Here is a 20615-nt window from a genome sequence, read left to right as displayed (position 1 = left end):
ATAAATGAGAATTAATATTAATCTGAATAAATCCTGATATAACAGATGAAGAAATAAGGCAAATATGCAATTTTCGTTGTTGTTAATCCTCACCTGAGGATATTTTTCCATTGACTGTTAGAGAGAGTGGAAGGAAGGGAGGGAGAGAGAGATATTGATGTGAGAGAGACACATCAATTGGTTACCTCCTGCACAACCCCGACTGGGGCTGGGAATCAAACCTGCAACCTGGGTATGTGCCCTTGACTGGAATGGAACCCCCGACCCTTTGGTCTGATGCTCTAACTGCTGAGCCAAACCAGCCAGAGCAAAAGTTTTTATTTTTTTAAAACAAAAAAGTTATTCAAGATTTAAAAATAAAGTGTTTTGGGTTTTTTTTAAGAATAGTTTATTGATTTGAGAGAGAGAGGAAGGAAGAGGGAGAGAGAAGCATCAATCAGCTGTCTCCTTCACACCCTTACTGGAGATTGAGACCATGACCCGGGCATATGCCCCAGCCAGGAATTGAACCTTGGTGCATGGGACAACACCCAAATAATTGAGCCACACCAGCAAGGGCTCAAGATAATTTACTTATGGGTTTTGAAAGTAATGACTTATGAGGTTTGGCTAAAGGTAATTTTGGGGGGAAAATAAAGTTTTCATTGTTTTTATTACTTGTCAGTGCCTAGCCAAATTTATGTACAGTATCTTCACCTCAATGTTCAATAAATCAGTAAATAACATAAATGGCTTCTAAGTAACCAAGATAAATCTCAAAATGTCTGTGAATTAATGCTTATATAATTACCTCACAAGAATATTTCTCATGACCTGAAAGTTTTTTAACAGGTGGATTAACAACAGCAAATTGAAAATAGATATATAGTCTGCTCCAATGAGGCATGCTGATATCACTGAGATATGATTACTTTGTAAGAAAATTCCATTAAACTAACAAATATACAGATAAAAACTCAGGCAATTTAATGCATTTGTAAATTGTTCAAGTGGCCCTGATGGCATCACTGTATTACAGCATAGTGAGGTATCATGGTTCATAATGATGATCCTGGGTTTTCCAAGAAGGTTAGACCAATTCAACACAATCTGTTTAAAAAGCCAGAGAAATATACAGCCATATCTTACAAAGATTCCCATCCTAAAATATTAGAGTAACAAATATTCTGGTATTTATAGGACGAAGACTCAATTATTTAAAAGAAATTTGTTCCCTAAAATTTAGATAGCCAAAGCTTTATAGAAATGGGACGTTAATGCTTTAGCTTGAATAGTTTAATTTGAATCATTGTATAAATTCTTTATTGGTGGTATATGGTTTTCCTAGATATTAATTTAATTTTACCAGGCCTATATAGAAAAACCTTCCTTTCTATTATGATGTTCTAAGTATTACGATTTTTTTTATGTCTACAGCCAAAAAAGTATAGCTATCCCCTAAAATCTCCTGGTGTTCGTCCATCAAACCCAAGACCAGGTACCATGAGACATCCCACACCTCTGCAGCAGGAGCCAAGGAAAATTAGTTACAGTAGGATCCCTGAGAGTGAAACAGAAAGCACAGCATCTGCGCCAAATTCTCCAAGAACACCGTTAACACCTCCTCCGGCTTCTGGTGCTTCTAGTGCCACAGATGTTTGCAGTGTATTCGATTCTGATCATTCAAGCCCTTTCCACTCAAGTAGGTGCTAAAACTTTAAGTGCTTGAAAGTAATTGTTAGTCTTATATGTGCTACAGGTGAAAAAGAATCTAATTTTTTAAATTTTTTGTAAATTTGTAGACAAATACCATTTCAAAAGATATTATAAACATATGAAACAAATTCTAAACTCTAGCAACCTATAATTTAAAAAAAAATTATTGGAACAGTTCTCAAATTTATTATATTTTACTGAAATATAATAGTGATGAAATTGCTAATTTCAACTTCATTTGAGCTTTTTTTTTTTTCTGTTGGTGAACTTAAAATGCATCTGTCATATCCAGGAGGAACAAAGCTAACTCCTAAAATCTGCAAGAAATGTCAGTCCAGGGCTTTAAATGCTGCCTCCAAAATTATTATATTTGAATACTGCTCAGTGCACTATTCCCTTCCCACCAAGCTGTCATTTTTAATATTGCAGTGTATCAAATTCAAACTCCTACTTAACCTTTCTCAGGCTGCACCAGCCAGCAGATGGGACATAGTGAGTGCCGAGCGCACTGCCCAGGCTTTCAGGCCCGGCTGTGCAAACCTCACAGGCTGCGTGCTATTGCTCCTCCCTTTCTTATTTCTAGATCAGTGCTATCCAGTGAAGTTTAATGTGAGCCACATGTGTAACTTTAAATATTCTATGGTCACATTAAAAAAGGCAACAGAATTAGGTGAAACTAATTTTAACATTTTATTTAACTCAATGTCTGTAAAATATTGTCATTTCAACATGAAATCAATATAAAGATTAATGAAATAGTTTATATTCTCTTTTTGTTCTAAATCTTCAAAATCCAGTATGTATTTACACATATAGCACATCTGAATTTGGACTAGCTGCATTCAGATGCTTAATAACCACAAGTGGCGAGTGGCTACCAAATTGAATAGTCTAGTGATAGCCCTTTGAAGAAGCTACTTTTTATATATAGGTCCCCCTACTTCTATTAATTATCTAATAAATTTCATACAGAGTTTTAAAGCTGTAAGAATACACAGCCTTTTTTTCACTTGTTCATTATTAAATCAAGTTATTAAATCAAAATCCAATCATTTTAACCCCTCCCAACCACTTGCATATATGTTCTTCCCATCAGCTGTCTTAGCTCACTGTGCAGATCCAGTTCTACCCTAGTATTTGACAGAATAGAATCCAGTACTCAGAGGCAGTAGGACATTATTACAGGGGAGGAGGTTGAGAAGCACTGACCTAGGAGTTAGGAGTCCTGGTTTATCATTCCAGTCTGCTAGTGTACTTTCTGATTTTAGGTAAAATACTTTTTCTGAGCCTTGGAGGATAAAACTAGATCTAAGGTTTCTTCCAACTCAGAGGATCTAACTTTTTAACAAAACTTAACTTAAAATTGTTCTTTGGAGGTATATTATTTATTCCTGTGTTATACATACATTTGTAGGTAGTTTGTATTGTCTTTATACCACCTAAATTGTACTTGTTTTGAGAAGTAACTACATCTTGCCTTTATTTGGCTACTGAGGATTATGGAGTCATGTTATTCACATAGTAAGCTATTAGATATATTTGATAATAAGTTCAGATAAACACCAGGTTTAAAAATCCCATTAATTTTACCCAACTCACCAACCACCTAAATTAAGTAATAAAATAAAACCAGCTCTATTTGCAAAATACCTGACCTAAAATCATTATTTATTCTGACCTATTTTAACTGTTTGCAGGGCTTTTTCCCTAGGGCAGATGGCTACGGTCTATATTGTAAAGATTCCCACATAAGTAAATTATTGCATAAGAAAGCCATAAATTGCAAATTCTAATTATCTTAGTTTAACAAGTAGCTAAAAATGGAAAAGGTGGAAAAACCCGAGATAAGCACATTACGTTCCCTAGTAGTACTAAATCTGTAAACAATTAGTCAGTAGGAAAGAGGAACTGTTTTGGAATCCATGCTCTGGGTCAGTGCTTTGTCTTGTGTGGCAGTGGAACAGCATTAACTTAAGTAGCCGGACAAGTGGAGAAAGCAGTATCCAGGAGTTAGGCTTTATAAGCTTAGCCTTGAGGGTTTTCTCAATTTCTTTCTTTGTGATAAAGAGAACCCTATTACTATTCCCTTTGCTCTTAGTAAAATTGAAAATAACTGATTTTAAAATCAGTTAAACCAGCATAACATAAAACTATCTGTATGCTCAGTCCCTTACTTAAAACTTACCAGTTCGTATGTGTATTCAAGTCCTCATCTGCTTTAGACCCCACTTCTGCTTAACAGATCTGCTAGTACTGGGTGGAGAGGGGTTCACCAGAGTGCCCAGATTGCTGCTGAGTTGCCATCAGAGGGAATACCTACTTCTTTGTTTCCCTAGAGCCTGGCAGCCAAGAGCTGTTGTGCCTACCTTCTTAGGTCATCTGAACATATTCCACTCAATACAAAGGGGCAGAAAGTTCCACTACTTACATTTTCCAAAAGGCAAAATTTGACTAGAACTTTGGTTAGTTATAATAGTACTTTTTTTGCTTCTCACCATTTCCCCCCAAAATTTTACTTTAAAACCAGTGTTATAACGTGTCAGCGAGATAACCAGAGACGCACAGCCAAATTGTAAGGAGCATTTTATTCACCGACAGGCTGTGGGGGATAGCAGCGAGCCTTCTTTGTTCTTTGCTTATATAGACACAAACTACAGAGGGGAAAAAAACTACATTCTTGGTACTGCTTTTGGCATTGTTAGGGGGTGGGGAACTGATACAGAGAAGGGGGATGAGAGGAGCTGTTACAGAGGTCAGGGCAACCATTAGTCTCTTTTTCTTCATGGTTTCTCTTAGTTTCCCAAGGCCATTACTAACCCCCTTATCTTTATAGTTGTTTTCTGGGTTTCTCAAGGCCTTCATGTTTATAAAAAAAAAACGCCAGCGTATGTACGTGCAATAACTGAGGGTCAGAATGGAGTTACTTCACCAGTAATTAATTTATTCAGCCAGTATCTATAGTGTATCTCACTCCTTGCCAAGCACTTACACTTCTTCTTTGGTAAAATTTACAATCTTACTGAGAGATTAAAAAAATATCATAGTACCAAGAAAATCATAGTTAAATGCTTAACCACTGTTAAATGATGATTCTCTTTGCAGTATGATAATTTTTCATCTCTCAGTAGGATGGCAAGCTTTACCAGAGAAGATGTGTAAGTGCTTAGCAAAATGCTAATGAGTGGTGAACGTATAAATACTGTAGAAAGTTACACAAAGATAACAACAGAATGGGCAAGAGTGGCCATGGAAAGCTTTGTGGTGAAGACAGAGAGTGAAGGAAACTGGCCACCTAGTTAATGCTGCTACATACACCCTCACATTCAGAGCCCTGCTCAGCACCTCACCCTGGCCAGGTCCACCTCTGAGGTGATGATGACAGTAGCTGGGAAAAGGGGAAACACCCAGCTCACTGCTTTGTTTCTGTTGCTATAGCAAGGACAAGAAGAGGATGAGGCACTCTTGGTACCTTCATGTTTGATGGCTGCGTAATCATAAAAGGGAGCCAAAAATCTGACATGATCTTTGTGCTACAGATGAGTTTTGGCTCCATACCTTATAGGGGAAGCTTTGACAAGAAAAGATGTATTCTAAACATTTCATGGAACACACAGATTTTCTTCATAGAAGATTGTTCTGGGTGATTAGTTCCTAATCTGAAATACATTTGCACTTCACAGGCTTTCATGAATTCAAGAAGTTACCCATGATTTATATAATTTTTAAAATAGGAATATGCTTCTTCCTATTTCAAGAATGTCATTTAAAAATTGGAGAGTGGTTTTAACCATAGCTGTATATTATAATCCCACAGGGATTCTAATGTGCAACCAAGATTGAGAATCACTGTTCTGTTGCTTGGGATTTGTACTGAACAAAATAATACTATGTTTTTAAATTAATTGTATTTCATTTCTAAGTCACTATCAATAAATGTGTTCGGTACCCAGCTGAGAAGAATTTCCAGTATCTGTTTCTTGATTAGAGCAAGTCTAATTCTAAGAGGGATTTTTAAAATAGCATTTTCCAGGCAATGAGACCAAGCAATTAATTTAAAGTGACAAATCAGAAAAGTGCCCCAAATTTACCAAATTCATTAATCGAAGCCTATAGTGTATATAAATATGATCAAAGCCAAGTCTTCATCTGTGTGCACAAGTGTGTATGCATAAATATAATCCTTCTTTCTAAAACCTTGCAGGTTTGTCGCTGACATGAGCTTTGTGTTTTGATTTTCTTCCTATGTTGTACCAAGTGTACTACTGTGTTCTTGAGGCTTATCTCCAGGAGGCATATTTATTTCCTTTCTAAGTGGAAGATACAGAAGTAGGCAAACACTAGAGTTCCCTTAACCCCTGTATGTCATAGGTGCCTAATAAGTAGTGAAAGGAATCATTAACAGACAACAGCTTCCTTTAATATTAAAGTATAATTATAAATTTTAATCTTCTGAGAGATTACTTATTAGAATTAGCTGGATTGCTATTTTTTAGTAACCATGGCCTCCAAATAAATATCAGTACAGATGGAAAGGATATAATGTTAAATTATTTGAAAATGGGGCTGTCTGAAAAATAAGACCACTGTATCTATATGAGAAATCCAATTAATAGATAGCCACCTGAACCTGGAATGGAAAATTATCCTTGTTCTGACCAAAGAAGCTGGAAAAAACAATGGTCCAAATTACCAATTACTGCCTGGTGTACAAAAATGAAAGATAAACTAGAGTTTTAAAAACTGAGCTCAGTCTAGTATTACAGGAATTATTTTAGTCTCTTGGGTATTATCTATTGGTAATCTGAGGCGGTGTAACATAAACTACTATATTAATTTAAAATCAGTATAGATCAGCCGTTTGTTCCAGTTTTTCTGCCTTACTGTTCTTGAGGCCTTGGCTTTTATGATTTTCAGTTTTTTTCTTAAAAGAATTAAGATTGCTGAAATTAGAAATTCTGAATTTATCAATGAGTTGCCTGTATAAAATGTATCTAAGTACCAAATGTTTACTGATTTCTTTTTTTAAGTGTTCAAGAATATAGAAGAGAAAAAAGCTATATTACTTTCAAGTTTGTTTGGTAATATCCAAAGCTATAGTTCTTTTATGATGAGAATATATGCCCCAAGAACATTTTCAAAGGTATATAATAATAACATTAGTAAGAAATTCCCTTTTATTTTATAGTTTATATAATAGAAATTCATTTATTTATTACTTATTTCACAAATTTGAGTTTTCAGAATCTTAGTACATATTTCTATATGTCTAGCTGAATTCTTTGCTCAAATTGGACTTATACATTTTTTTAAGTCTTCCACTAATATAGCATATTTTAGTTTTTTCATGAGTGCTTTTAATTATTTTTATTTTTTATTTCTTTATTGATTTTTAGAGAGACAAAAAGGGAGAGGGAGAGAGAGCTAGAAATATCGATGAGAGAGAACATCAATTGGCCACCTCCTGCATGCCCCCCACTGGGGATCGGGCCCACAACCTGGGCATGTTGCCCTGACTGGGAATTGAACCAGCAACCTCTTGGTGCATGGGTCAATGCTCAACCACTGAGTCACACTGGCTGGGCATGTATGTTTTTAATTTAATGATTGACATCAAGTAGTGAATCTAAAAGGAATATTCAAAATTCCTAATATGATATTAACTCTATTTTTTCTCAAAAGTAAGTAATAACGAGCTTTTACTAGATTGTTATACCATTCTTTAAACAAGAATGACAAATGTAACATTTTTATCATAAATAAATTTTTACAGATGAGTTGACTATATCAATGAAAGAAAAAAAATCTACTTTTTCTTGTTTCCTTTCACAGGCAGCGATGCCGTCTTTATCCAAGTTACACTGTCCCATGGCCCAAGTTAGTATATTTGGTGTAAGACTCAATTCTCGCTTTGGCTTTAAAAATTAAACCAAATGTAACCCTTCCTGCTGAAACTCTTTTTGAGTCTGACAGTATTGGTACCTTGCTTGCAACATCTTAGAAGTGAGGCCTTCACTTGTGCTATCTTTGATCATAAATGATTTGCTTAAACTTATATACTTTTCATGCTTTTATAAAACCTTGTTCTCTTTAAAAAAAAACAGAGTTATATGGGTGGCTTCCACATTTAAACATTTCTCTTTTCCAGCTATAGAGACTCAATATATTTAATGCTCAACTTTATAAAAAAGCAAGAGCATGCATGCGCATATGGGAATGCTGGCAGCTACATGCAGTGTCGGACCCTCAAAATACACTAGTGCCTGGCGGCAGCACAGATTACAAGCAAATAGCTGTTATTTGACTTTAGAAGAACTATCTTATAATTGTGACTACTTAAATTATATGGCCTAAATATTCATCACTGTTAAGCAAAATTAAGTTCCATTGTAGATATTTATATTTGCTTTTCATTTTAAACTAATAATTCACCAAATTATTCCATCTACCTTAACTAATAGGTTAAAGTCTTTTGCTATCCTTCGTACAAATGATTTCAATAAAAACTATTCATTATAAGCTAAATTAACATAGTCTCTTAAGGAAAAAAAGGTAGGTGATCAAAATGTTGCTCGTTTGAATAATATCAGTACACAAAGTACTCTTTTGAGTTCTATATTGTTATATTTAATTGACAGAATAAAAGCTGTCAATGCTTAAATGAAAAAAGAACCTGCCTGTATGATTTTTGAAAAATTGTTTAAGTATTTTTTATAGTGCTCATAAACTAGCTAACAACTTAATAAATGATGCCTTTCAATGTGTAATTATTTACATGCCTGTATTTTGCCCTTGTCATCATAACTGTCTGTAAGATAGGTTCCAATCAGAAGCTTTACTTACTTTTTTTGTGCCAGTTCATCAGCTTATTCTTAAATCAGGTTCAGTAGATTCTAGAGTAATTTCCGTTTTTACTATCAGGGCTGATTCACTCATCTTGAATAGCTTCATCACAATTAAAACTTTTGGATTAGATTATGATGAACCTGATTTTGCTTACCCACAAACAAGAGCCTATATCTAAGCAAGTTGAGGAAAGACCTGTCCTGCAGATACTAGATTCTCTCCCTGGCATCCTTGGAGAGAATGGTGGGGAGAGATGGGGGGAGAGTGGTTAAGACCAGAAATCAGTCCCAAAGACTATCCAGCAAGGGCAGGGAAATTCTATACTAATAAAATCAGAGGGAAAAAATGAGCCCACCACAAAAGCTTAACAAAAATTATCATTCTAAAGGTTTTTAATAGTTTGCTGTCTTTCCCAGAAATTGGACAGTCAGACCCTAATTTAAAAATTCCAATTATAAATTAACAGTGGGAATGTTATTTTGTTCAAGAAGCAAAATAACAGAATGTGTTAGGCAGCTTTATTTCTGAAAATTCTGCTTAAAAAATTCTGCATGCTTTTATAGCAATTTGCTTTAATAAAGGAATACTATCGGGTATTGGTTTATTGAACTGCCTTCTGTACACTTCTTTTCATAAATATAAGCAAGTTTCCAGCTAAGCCTCTTGAGGATTAATAGGTGAAATAAAATTCCTCTGACCTTTTTAAAAATTTTAACATCCTACAGGATCTGCGTCAGTATCATCTATAAGCTTAACCAAGGGCACTGATGAAGTGCCTGTCCCCCCTCCTGTTCCTCCACGAAGACGACCAGAGTCTGCCCCAGCGGAATCTTCACCATCTAAGGTAGAGTAGACAATCCTGTTATCTGGAAACTGGAATCATTACAGTTACATTATACTCAATTGCTGAGTCCAGTGTAGTGCTTGCTGGATTAAGTTAACACTTCAGAGTAGGCTAAATGGAGTTTAAACAAGGATTGAACACACACATTTACCATGCAGTGCTAATGTTTATTTCTTTTTTTCTGAAAGTAGTTTTTTTTGGTATAGTTTTAAAACCCTTGTAAATCTAAATCATGGGTACTATCAAGGAAAAAAACTAGTTTCATCTATAAAGTAAGAATAATATAGTCTCAAGCAGTTTTTCAAAAACACAGAGAGAAAGAAAGAAAGAAGAAAAGAGGTCTGAAGCTTTATATGAAAGTGCCTTGAGTGGAACTGTGTCTTAGCATATAGTAAATGTACCTATTTGCGCCCTTTTAATAGTGAATCTGACATGCCTTTCAGTGGAATTTTCATGAAGACTCTGGGTTGGAAGAGACCTTAACGGCTCATAATAGCTATTTTTCTACCTAGTTAACTTCTTTCTTTGCCACCTGTTAACTTTATTCAGTGATTCTCAAAGTGTCCAGAGGGCAGAGCTCCTGGATAAGTCAAAACACTCTTTGCAGAACATGAAATATTAATATAGTAAGGCCAATATTATAAATTTAACAGGTAACATGTTAAATAAGAAAAGATCTTATATTAGACTGACTGATAGGTAAGCAGTAGCAAACAATAAAATTCAAGAAAAGTAATTTTTAAAAAATTGAAAAAAGATTTTTGTAATGAATTGGCATAACCTCCCATTTAAAATATATGGCAGAGCCCTGGCCTGGTAGTTCAGTTGGTTGGAGTGTCATCCTGTACACTGAAAGGTGGCGGGTTCAATTCCTGGTCACCCACGTTTTGGGTTTGATCTCTGGTCAGGACATATACAGAAGGCAACCGATTAATGTTTCTCTCACACACTGATGTTTCTCCGTCTCTCCCTTTGTCTTTCTAAAATTTAAAAAAAAAAAAAAAAAGGCAGAACTCTCTGATCCTCACCTAGGTTTCTTCCAATAGTGTGTTTGAAAACCCCAAGTTAATTCTTAATATATTCATGGTACTACATAAATTATTAATAAATGTGTTTTATTTTTTTCATTTGCCTTAGATTATGTCTAAGCATTTGGACAGCCCTCCAGCAATTCCTCCTAGGCAACCCACATCAAAAGCCTATTCACCACGATACTCAATATCAGACCGGACCTCTATATCAGATGCTCCTGAAAGCCCTCCTTTATTACCACCACGAGAACCTGTGAGGACACCTGATGTTTTCTCTAGCTCACCACTACATCTCCAACCTCCTCCTTTGGGCAAGAAAAGTGATCACGGCAATGCCTTCTTTCCAAACAGCCCTTCCCCCTTTACACCACCTCCTCCTCAAACACCTTCTCCTCATGGCACGAGAAGGCATCTGCCATCACCACCATTGACACAAGAAGTGGACCTTCATTCCATTGCTGGGCCACCTGTTCCTCCTCGACAAAGCACTTCTCAACACATCCCTAAACTCCCTCCAAAAACTTACAAAAGGGAGCACACGCACCCATCCATGCACAGAGACGGACCACCGCTGTTGGAGAATGCCCACTCTTCCTGAGTTCCTCTGTACCGATGTACATTTCCCTGTCCCCAGATCCATTGCTGGCAATGGATGCACTGGATGTGCCAGCACTGAGGAGTCAAAACAAGAGCTCCAAACACTAACGACTATTTCAAGATGCAGCATAAGACAATGAATTTTAACCTAGTCGTAATTATATAATGAAAATGGAATTCTTTTAGAATATTGAAAGACTGATCTAGAGGAATTGGACAACTGATTGCACCTGCAACTTAATTAAAGGGACTTTTTCCAGCCAGTGGGCCGGAGTCCTCTTTTTGTGAAGTGATCTTTATCATTAAAGGGATGGAAAACACAGTCTAGTGATGGCAGTTTTTGTAATTCAGAATATTATGCACTTTTTAAAAAGAAATCTTAAACAGGGATCTTCATATCCTCCTTTGTTTTCCTTTGCTTTTACTCATCCGACTTTAGAATATTTTCTTAAAAATCATTCAAAGGACTGTGAGGAAAGGCTGTGGTACCTGACCTTGTTGGAATCAAGGCCCAGCGCTGTACTACAGTCCTGTTTACAGATCATTACAGTGAATTGAATGAATTGAATGGGTACCAAGGCTTCACCAAAGAGGTACTTTTTTTTTTTTTTTTTTTTAAATAATTATACCAATTTTAAGAGCATATCCCCACCCACTCTCCCTCTACAAACAAAATGTGGTGGTGTTGCCTTCAAACAAGAATTTTTGTGTCATTAACATGACAGAAGAACTTTAAAAAAATGTAACTGTCAAGTATACAATTTACATTTAGGAGACTGTTAATCTATACTAGATTGTCATTTTCCCCCCTTTTCCCACAAAAGTTTACTGGTAGTCCACGTCATGGCTTATAGCTGTCCCTCTAACCATACTGTGGAAATGCAGTCACCCAGTGTGAAAGAGGCACTTAGTATTTGCTGGGCATCACTGACACCATTCATGTTTTACTAATAGTTGAGTAATTAGCATATCTAGAATTACCTTGCATTGCCTAAATCATGTGTATATAGTGAATGTTATATAATAAACCCGCCAGGTCTGTTTTAATTTAATTGAATAAAGATACAAATACCTTGTTGGCTGTCATATATTAAATTATTATATGGAGAAAATGGTTGATTCTTATTTCTTTCAGTTGACACAAACACACACACAACACTAAGCATACAAGCACGTATTGTGGTTCGCCTTGGTTCCCAGTTCTGGATGTATGTATTCATCTTAAAGGGTGAGCTGAAGTTACAGTTTGGCATGTAGGACAGTGTTTGGTTAGAATAGGGTGGGTATCTTTTAAGCAGAACTTTGTAAGTTTTTTAATTTCCTGGGCAACATGTATACAGTTTGTTAAAGTTTATATTGAACAGTCTACCTTGCTTGAGGTCTTTGCTCTGTCAGAACTATTCATAAGAGAACATCTACCTACATCATTAAAATCATAATATGGATTATTCATTAAGCTTATGTACTGATCTTCTGAGTCTAACAAATACTGTGACTGAAATGCATGCAACTTGTTGAAGAGAAAAACTTTTATTAATCTCCACTATAATGTCTGTGAAATGTGCAGTATTCCATCCTTAGGGAGTCATCAGTTCATCGATATCTGCATGTATCCTCTGAATAATGAAGCAACATGTCAGCAATTCTGTTAACCATGCCATTAGAGACATTTTTAGAAGTGCTGCATCATGGTTGCAACCTAATACTTTCATAATTTCCTGTGACATTTATTAGAGCATTAAATGTATGTCACAGTAGGGCAGTATGTATTCCTTTACGACCAGAATGTTGATTGTGTCATCACTAAGCAGTCCATCCTAGCATATCATTATTTATTTGTTAGAGTTGGATCTTTGTTTAATATCTGTATCATTCCTATTATGGTAAGTAGCCATTTTAAGTCTCCCAAAAAATTCATTTGAAATCCACTCTTGTATGCACAGTGTCTATAAGACCATTCATTCAATAATTATCTAAGCCTATTTACTAGTGCTGCTACAATTAATCATAATACACATTCCAGAATCTCCCATGATTTTATTAGATCAGCCTCATTGTTCCTAGGCTTTCCCTTTATATGTCTTATTGATCATTTCTCTTTTTAAGTACCCCATCCCCACTCCAAATGAGAGAACCTGAGAAGAGTTACATTGGAGCCCATTCATATCTCTGGCCAATGTGTTAATCTTCAGTAAGGGTTTTCAACCTGCCTGATCATATAAAGAGGGAAAATTCAAGATTTGAAGCACTAATCCTACTTCGCAAAGGGAACCATTCTAGAACTAGGGGTTCTAGGAGACCACTTCACTGTGCATCAGCTTTGTATGCATTGTGGATGGGGGATACTTTTTTATTTTGAAGTGTGACATCTGGGTAAAAATACTTTCTGCAGTGCTAATTTAAAAAATTCCAATTGGATGCCCTTAAATGGAGGTGAGAAAACTATCCTTGCCTTCACCTGTGGAACATTAACTAGCTGACCAATTTATTCTTTGCATAAATTTAAGTACAAATTTATTCTTTGTACTTAATTGAGGACAAGAAGTGGCTAAGAAGATAAATGCATCACCACAAAATTCTGCTTTTGAATCCAGGACATTATAAGACAGTCAAAGCAGCATGACATTTTCTAAACCAGATTTCTTTTAAAAATAGAAATGTTCTTAGATACTTCATTATCTTTGGATCACACAATGAAAATATTTCCAGGTTGAATTTACTTAAGTAGGCTAATAACTAATATAACAGAAAGGGAGCCTTTTCACATATCTAAGCATTTTTTAAAGCAGAAACAGATAAGTATATGTTTCTAAATTTATTCAAAGGTTATTTACGCTTCCCAGTCTTCAGTGTATTTTAATTATCAGGAAATATACAAACATTAAAGGTCTTTGAGTATCAAATTATGTGTAGGTTACTATAACAACTCAAGAATGTTTTACTGGATCTGAATTTAGCAAGGAGCATGCCACATTATACTACAATCAACAAAACAGTCTAGTGAACAAATACTATTTCAGCTGGAGGCTATATTATGGTTCTAAATTCTTCCTTAATGAGCTTTTTCACAAATCAAAAATTAAGCAAACCAAAAGTTGGGATCTATGATCATGCTCTTGTCTTAATTCTCAGTTTCAGCTTACTTTAGCCGTGTATTCCATTGTTTGTCTTCTAATGACAGCTTAAATTCAGTTTTAAGTGGCTCAGCAAAACAAGGGACATGGGGGTAGGGATGTTCCAATTTCTTAATGTTGTACATAGTGTTGAGAAAACCTTTTTTCCTCCAGATTTAGAATGAAACTAAGTTAACCATTTATTTCTTGGTATTCTGCTGCTATGGGTAGGCTCTCATTCTTTTAACCTATATTGTTTGACTGTTAGACAAGTGCAGGTCCTGTTGTGTTGCACATTAATCTTTACCAGTAAAATAAACATCACAAAGTTAATATCCGTTTGGCTAAAAGAAGTATGCAGTAAAACTATAAGGGCAAGTGATGACTTAGTTTACTTATTCAATATTTTTCTTTTGAAACATCAAACTGCTAACTTTTAAAATCATTTCATAATCCCTTATACATGAGCCAATAAAATGTTTTGAGGTCTAGTTTAAAGAAGCATGAGGTCTATATAATACAACAAAAGCACTTGTAACTTGTTTCGTAAATTTCATGCCTTATTTTCCATTTTTGACACCGTAAAGTGCATTTTCTGTCGACTGTGAGTAAATTTCCCTTTTGCCTTTAATGAAAATAGTGCATTAAGTAGCCAATTGCTGCAAAATTATAAAGCAAGTTAGCTAAAGGTGGATCATATTGGACTACCACTCAGAGAAACAAGATGCATAACGGATGGAAGTCACGTGTGGCTTTAGGGAGAGCGCACCTGTGTCAGATGCATGCCACTTTCAGTAGCTGCCAAATGTGCCTTTAATTAAGAACATCTCTAATTTTTTCTTCAGATCAAGTCAGCATTTGGGGACGGGATCAGGGCAGGGGACTTTGGGGTGCAAATATCTGGTGAAACCCACCAGAGAAGAAGCCTTTGTTTGTCAAAATGACATGTATAACTTTAGTTGAAACATGTTTGTGTATATATACATGTATTTGCCTTTATTTAGTAGCACAGTATTTGCTAAAATAATTGTCAAAAAAAAAATTGCTCTGTCAGTTTTACTTTGATGTAAAAAAAGTGTGTTCTATACATCTAATATGGCTTTGTACCTAACCATGTTCGTAGGTAAGCTTCGTATTCTCTGTGCAGCAGTATTTGGTTTGCATTTAAAGTGAAAACAATGGCTGTTATTTTTCTGGCATTACTAAGATAAACTGAAAAATAATAAAGAAAAATGCCTTACATAGCCCCCAAGTGTATTATTTTTGCATGTATTTATTTTAGAGGATAATTTTTTATGTCATTAATGATTTTCATTTTAGCTCATACTTGCCACACAGAAATAGTTTGCTCTTTATCATGGCCTTGCTTTGGAGGTGCTTATTCCTGTGTCACAATATCATAAAAGAAGTTCAGTGTTTCCTTCTGTATCAAGCCCTCTGATTGCCGTGAGTGGGAGGCCCTTGGGATAAAATTAGTACTTTGGTGAACTTGAGTGTCACCTGGATGAAGTTTCAGAGGCCGAGGCATTTGTATTCCAGAAAAGAAGTTCGAATGATATCACAGTTCCTTGATAGGCAGGTTTTTCTGAGACTAGCTGGAACGTGGCCGCCTGACATTTGGCAGTTCTTTCTAGGCTTGGCGTGGAAAGGTACAGTTTACAGTTGCACACTGGAAAGAATTATGCAAATGTGCAGTTCCTCATGGTGAACTACAGAATGTAAAAACTGATGAATCCTTAGCGATCCGATACCCTTATTTAAAAATTGAAGCAAGTGAGGCCTGGACAGTGAGATGACAACACTGATGGCTGGTATCTGGAGGAATGCTTTCAGGAATAGCTAAAATGTGTTAGTAGCTTCCCCCCCCCCTGGTTTAAAGATGCAATTCTGTTTGTAGGCCACTGTGAAATCCAAGTATGTATCATTGAGTATATTGTAGGTAATCAACAGCTATAGGAAAATAACGTTCATATCCATATTAGTCAAACCTCATTCTGAATCAGCTCTTGAAACATCACTTCCTTTGAATTTTAAGCAGGTGGTCATGCTAGCGCTTCATCAGGGCACAGCCCACAGCTGAGCCCACCTCTCTGCAGATAGATGCACATGGCTTCCAGAGGCAAAGGGGGCTTTGATAGAGTACAATTCCAAAAACATAGTTGATGCGCATTCTGACATTTTAGGACTCTTGATTTTCATTGGAGGCAATAAGAAAACTACAGTCATTTTTAGAAGCTAGTTTCTCTACCTTCATGATTCATCAGGAAAAGGAAGAATCTTTGTCATATAAGATCACAACAAGAAGGTGCTTTAAGATCATACATGTGGACTCTGACTGTCAGCAGTTAGAGCGTTAGCCCATGGACCAGAGTTGTGGGTTCGATTCTAGTAAAGATCACATACCTCGGTTGCGGTGTGGAAGGCAACCAATCTATATATCTCTCTCATATCTATGTTTCTCTTTCTCTCCCTCACTTCCTTGTTCCCACTTTATCTGAAAATCAATGGAAAAATATCCTCGGGTGAGGATTTTTTTTTTTTTAAATCACACATCTAGCCCAGCCAGTGTGGCTCAGTGGTTGAACATCGACTCATGCACCAAGAGGTCGCCAGTTTGATTCCCAGTCAGGGCACATGCCCAGGATGTGGGCCAAATCCCCAGTGGGAGGCATGCAGGAGGCAGCCCATCGATGTTCTCTCTCATTGATGTTTCTCTCTCTCTCCCTCTCCTTTCCACTCTCTCTCAAATCAATAAAGAAAATAAATTTTTTTTAATTACATCTCTGTATTCACATTTTGATTCTATGACTTACTAGATGTGTGACTTTGGAGAGGTTATTTAAATAATGAGTCTCTGTTTCTCATCAATGCATGAGATTAGATCTACTCTACTATTAGGGACTGTTGTGAGGTTTAAAGGTACCATAAGTCCTCAATAAAGTCATCAATAGGTTCTGCAACTTTAAGTAAAATTACATAAAATGAAACCAATTTAACCACAGGTTAATTGATAGAAACAAGAGTAATGTTCCTATGGCATCTCATCAATGTTATAATAAAACAACTGCATGAAACACCATTATGCAAGGACCTGCTATAATATGTATAAAGTCCAATGCCTTTTATAGAGTAGTTGCTCAATAAATGGTAACTAAAGTTGAAAGAGACATGTTTCCAAAGTTTTCCTGCTACTAGATATCTTTTAAGAGGTTGATGGTTCATCCTGAAGTCCCCAGAGATTGATTCTTTACAGCTTCCTTTGATGTTTATTGCCACTTAAATTGATTTTGAGTGACCTTAGTTATAAACATTCGATAAGGGCCCATCTAACTATTAAACTTTCAGCAATTATTTATTTTTCCATGTACAGCTCTGATGTTAAGAATATAGCAATGAACAAAGCAGACAAAAATCCATATCATCATGGGATTAATAATGTAGTGAGAAGATGTAGATAATAGGTAATACAAATAAATAGGTATATTATACATTAGAACATTGCAACTACTATGAACACGGACAAGGTGGCTGGGAATGTAGGGGAAGGTAGGTGAAATGCAAATGAAATGGTCAGAGTCAGCCTCACAGAGAAGGTGATGGATGACTGGGGGTTTGAAGGAGGTGAAGGAATGAGGCGTGCAAGTATCTGAGGAAAGAACATGCCAAGTCCAGGGAACAGCCGATTCAAAATCTCACGGGCAGGAGCATACTTGGTATGGCCATCAGGAGGTTTAATGGGGTCCGGATCACTTGTAATGACCTAGGCTTCTGTTTAAGAGACATGGGACCCTTCCAGGGTTTGAGCAGACATGACATGATCTGATTTGCATTTTAACAGGATCACTCTGGCTGCCATGTTGAGAATAATTAGGGTTAAGAGTGGGAACAAGAAGGCTAGCCCAACAGAAGGTAGCATGGCCAGTGTGACAACAATGGAGGTGTGGGAAGAGGTTGGAAGACAATCAGTTTGCTGGTAGAACAGATGTGGGCTGTAGGAAACAGATTTGTTAAGGATGACATCAAGGTCTTTGGCCTTGGAAGGACAAAGTTACCATTAACTAAGGTGGGGAATATGTGGATAAAGAAGGCTTAGAAATGTTAAGTTCAGTAAATATATTAGACATATATTAAAGATCATATTTTAAAGCCAGCAGACAGGAAAAAGAAAAAAATCTAAGCAAAGGAGAGCCTGGGGCACGCTAACATTAAGAGGGAGGAGGAAGGAGGAATTAGCAAAGAGACCAAGAAGGAAATGCCAATGAAGACAGATGAGAACCAGGAGTATGTGTGTCCTTCAGGTCTAGTGAAGAAATCTGAGGAAGGAGGAAGTGGTCAGCATCGCAGTGCTGTGGATAGGGAGAGTAAGATGTCTGAGATGTCAGCAAGGTGAACATGATGAGCAGTCAGGGCAGTGGTGTGGGCCCGGTGAATTTAATAAAGAATGGGATGAGAGGAACTGGAGCAGTTTCTTCTTTCAAGCTTTACTATAAAAGAAAGCAGAGAACTGTTAAGAGAAAGTTCTTTTGCTTAAAAAAATGGGAGAAATAAGAGCATGTTTGTGTGCTGAAGTCTTCCTCAGTTGAAAAGGAAAATGTAATCATGAGGAGAGGGGGTGTATCCAATGCTAAGGGAGACAACCCACTTAAAAACAAAGAGACACAGTCCTTGACAGTAGGCCCCACTACCTTTCGATGAATATGTTTATATACATGAGGAAGAAACAACACATTGTTTTCTGGCTGAGAATTAAGAGCATTTAATGCTACTATGTCTCAAGGGAATGAGGCAAGAAGAAATAAAAATCTCTAGTTTATAGATGACGAACAGGTTTAGATGACTCATCAAAGATGATGCACTAAGTTCTTCAAACACAACATTAATTTTGAAAAATATGTTATTTAGGTACAAAAACCTTGTCTTCTTTGAATGTCTGACAACTTCCCAGAACAATATTTTCAGCCTTGCTGAAATCACATCCTCATGTTCTTATAATGTGTGAAAAATTAGTTCTAGTGTCACACATCAATTTCTTTTTTTCCCCTTAAAATATATAGGTCTCCATCAAGCACTGCCCCAAAAACTTCTTTGGCTGGATAATAAAGAAAAATCTAATTTCAAAGGAGTTTGTTAATATTGGGGAAATAGAAAGCTTGACTTAAAATTAAATAGTGGAGACCCCCACAACTTGGCATCCATCCTTTGTGTTCCAGACCACCCTTTGTTCAACGTGCCAACGCATGAGTTCTGAAGTAGTCATCAGACAAGTGGGAGAAAACTTGGAACACTTAAAAGTGTTAAGTTCCCCTCTTAATCAAACAGTGCATTACTAGAGGAACATTATCTGAAGAAACCAGTTTAGGTGCCAAGATTTTGAATAAACAGTGTAACCAGGTGCCCCTAATTTATTACAGATAATTGCCTGGGAATGGAGACAAACTGTTTAAACCTAATTTTTTTTTTTTTCCTATTATGATTCTGATGTTTGGGGCATGTCAAGAACGCAGGCCATCATAGACATATCCATGTGGAAATAGAGCACATTTTATTACCCCACATCCAGGCAAGCCTCATTGCAATGATTCTTGTCTGAGCTATAAGACTCTGTTTCTTTACAACTTTACTTCTGGAAAACAGAATAAGAAACTGCCAGCCCTGTTTTCATTCTGACCTGGTGCTTGTAGCAACCACGGTATGTGAGCCCTTAATGCACTCATGTTGTTGCCACCTTCCTTCCAGGCTGAAGAACGCTTTTAAGAAGATGTGGCTAAATCAGTGCTCTTCCCCGGTCCATCTGGTCATGAGTGTGTGTAACACTCGGGATCACTAGGGGATCTCTGAATCCTGACCGAGTGTTCAATACGACAGACTGGACTGTTCCCATCTGCAGCAAAACCCACACAAGAAAAACTGTTTCCTTGGCCTCCCATTTTCTAAAGAAATCATTGTTCCCTGTACTGGTTTTCATAACCATAGACCGAGAGAAATACCCCTCTTCAGGTTCTCTTCCTGTTTGGAAATCAATGTGTCTTTAAGATTTGAACCTTTTGTATCATAGTACAAAATCTCCACAAATCAGAATTGCAATATGTAAAGTACAATTCTGTTCATTGGTTCCTTTGCCTTATGGAGTGTCTTGTTCTACGGTTACTGCCTTAGAGTTTTGGGGAGACTAATGGCCCACTGGGCTGAATTATAAGCCAAATAAAAGCCTAGGAAGCATAAAATGCATATCCATGTTAAATATGAACAAGTTAATCTTATACTAGGAGAATGACTTCGAGGTGAAAGTTTTTGAGCTTACAAACGTTTATTTTCCTCCAAATTTATTGTGTTTTTCTATAATGCTGTGAAAAGTCTTCGTTTCCCCTTTCCCAAGGGTTGAAGTTCAAAAAACCAGCTCTCAACCATATACTAATCTTCATCTCTTCAATGTCTTGTTTCTATGTTGATTTAGTTTCATATGTAAGTATTTATATTAGTTTTCCTCAGGGA

At 36.5% G+C, this 20615-nt stretch overlaps 1 protein-coding gene across 7 annotated transcripts in view; it reads left to right on the top strand.

Annotated features, from left to right (window-relative positions):
- SOS1 (SOS Ras/Rac guanine nucleotide exchange factor 1) overlaps nt 1–11596 on the top strand; it is a 122872-nt gene extending 111276 nt beyond the window's left edge. For 6 of the 7 annotated variants that reach the window (XM_036263240.1, XM_036263238.1, XM_036263241.1 and 3 more), the window contains 4 exons: nt 1417–1681; nt 7525–7569; nt 9264–9382; nt 10520–11596. In XM_036263240.1, coding sequence (XP_036119133.1) covers nt 1417–1681; nt 7525–7569; nt 9264–9382; nt 10520–11011 — 921 coding nt within the window. In that variant the 3' untranslated portion in view covers nt 11012–11596. The remainder of the gene's footprint in view (nt 1–1416; nt 1682–7524; nt 7570–9263; nt 9383–10519) is intronic. The other variant, XM_036263239.1, reaches the window with a different exon arrangement.
- Nucleotides 11597–20615: the final 9019 nt, after the last annotated feature.

This window comes from Molossus molossus, unplaced genomic scaffold, assembly GCF_014108415.1.
Source record: "Molossus molossus isolate mMolMol1 unplaced genomic scaffold, mMolMol1.p scaffold_m16_p_15, whole genome shotgun sequence".
In the NCBI taxonomy this organism is placed as follows: Eukaryota; Metazoa; Chordata; class Mammalia; order Chiroptera; family Molossidae; genus Molossus; species Molossus molossus.
Note: the sequence above shows the minus strand (reverse complement) of the source record. Positions and strands in the feature narration are given on the sequence as shown.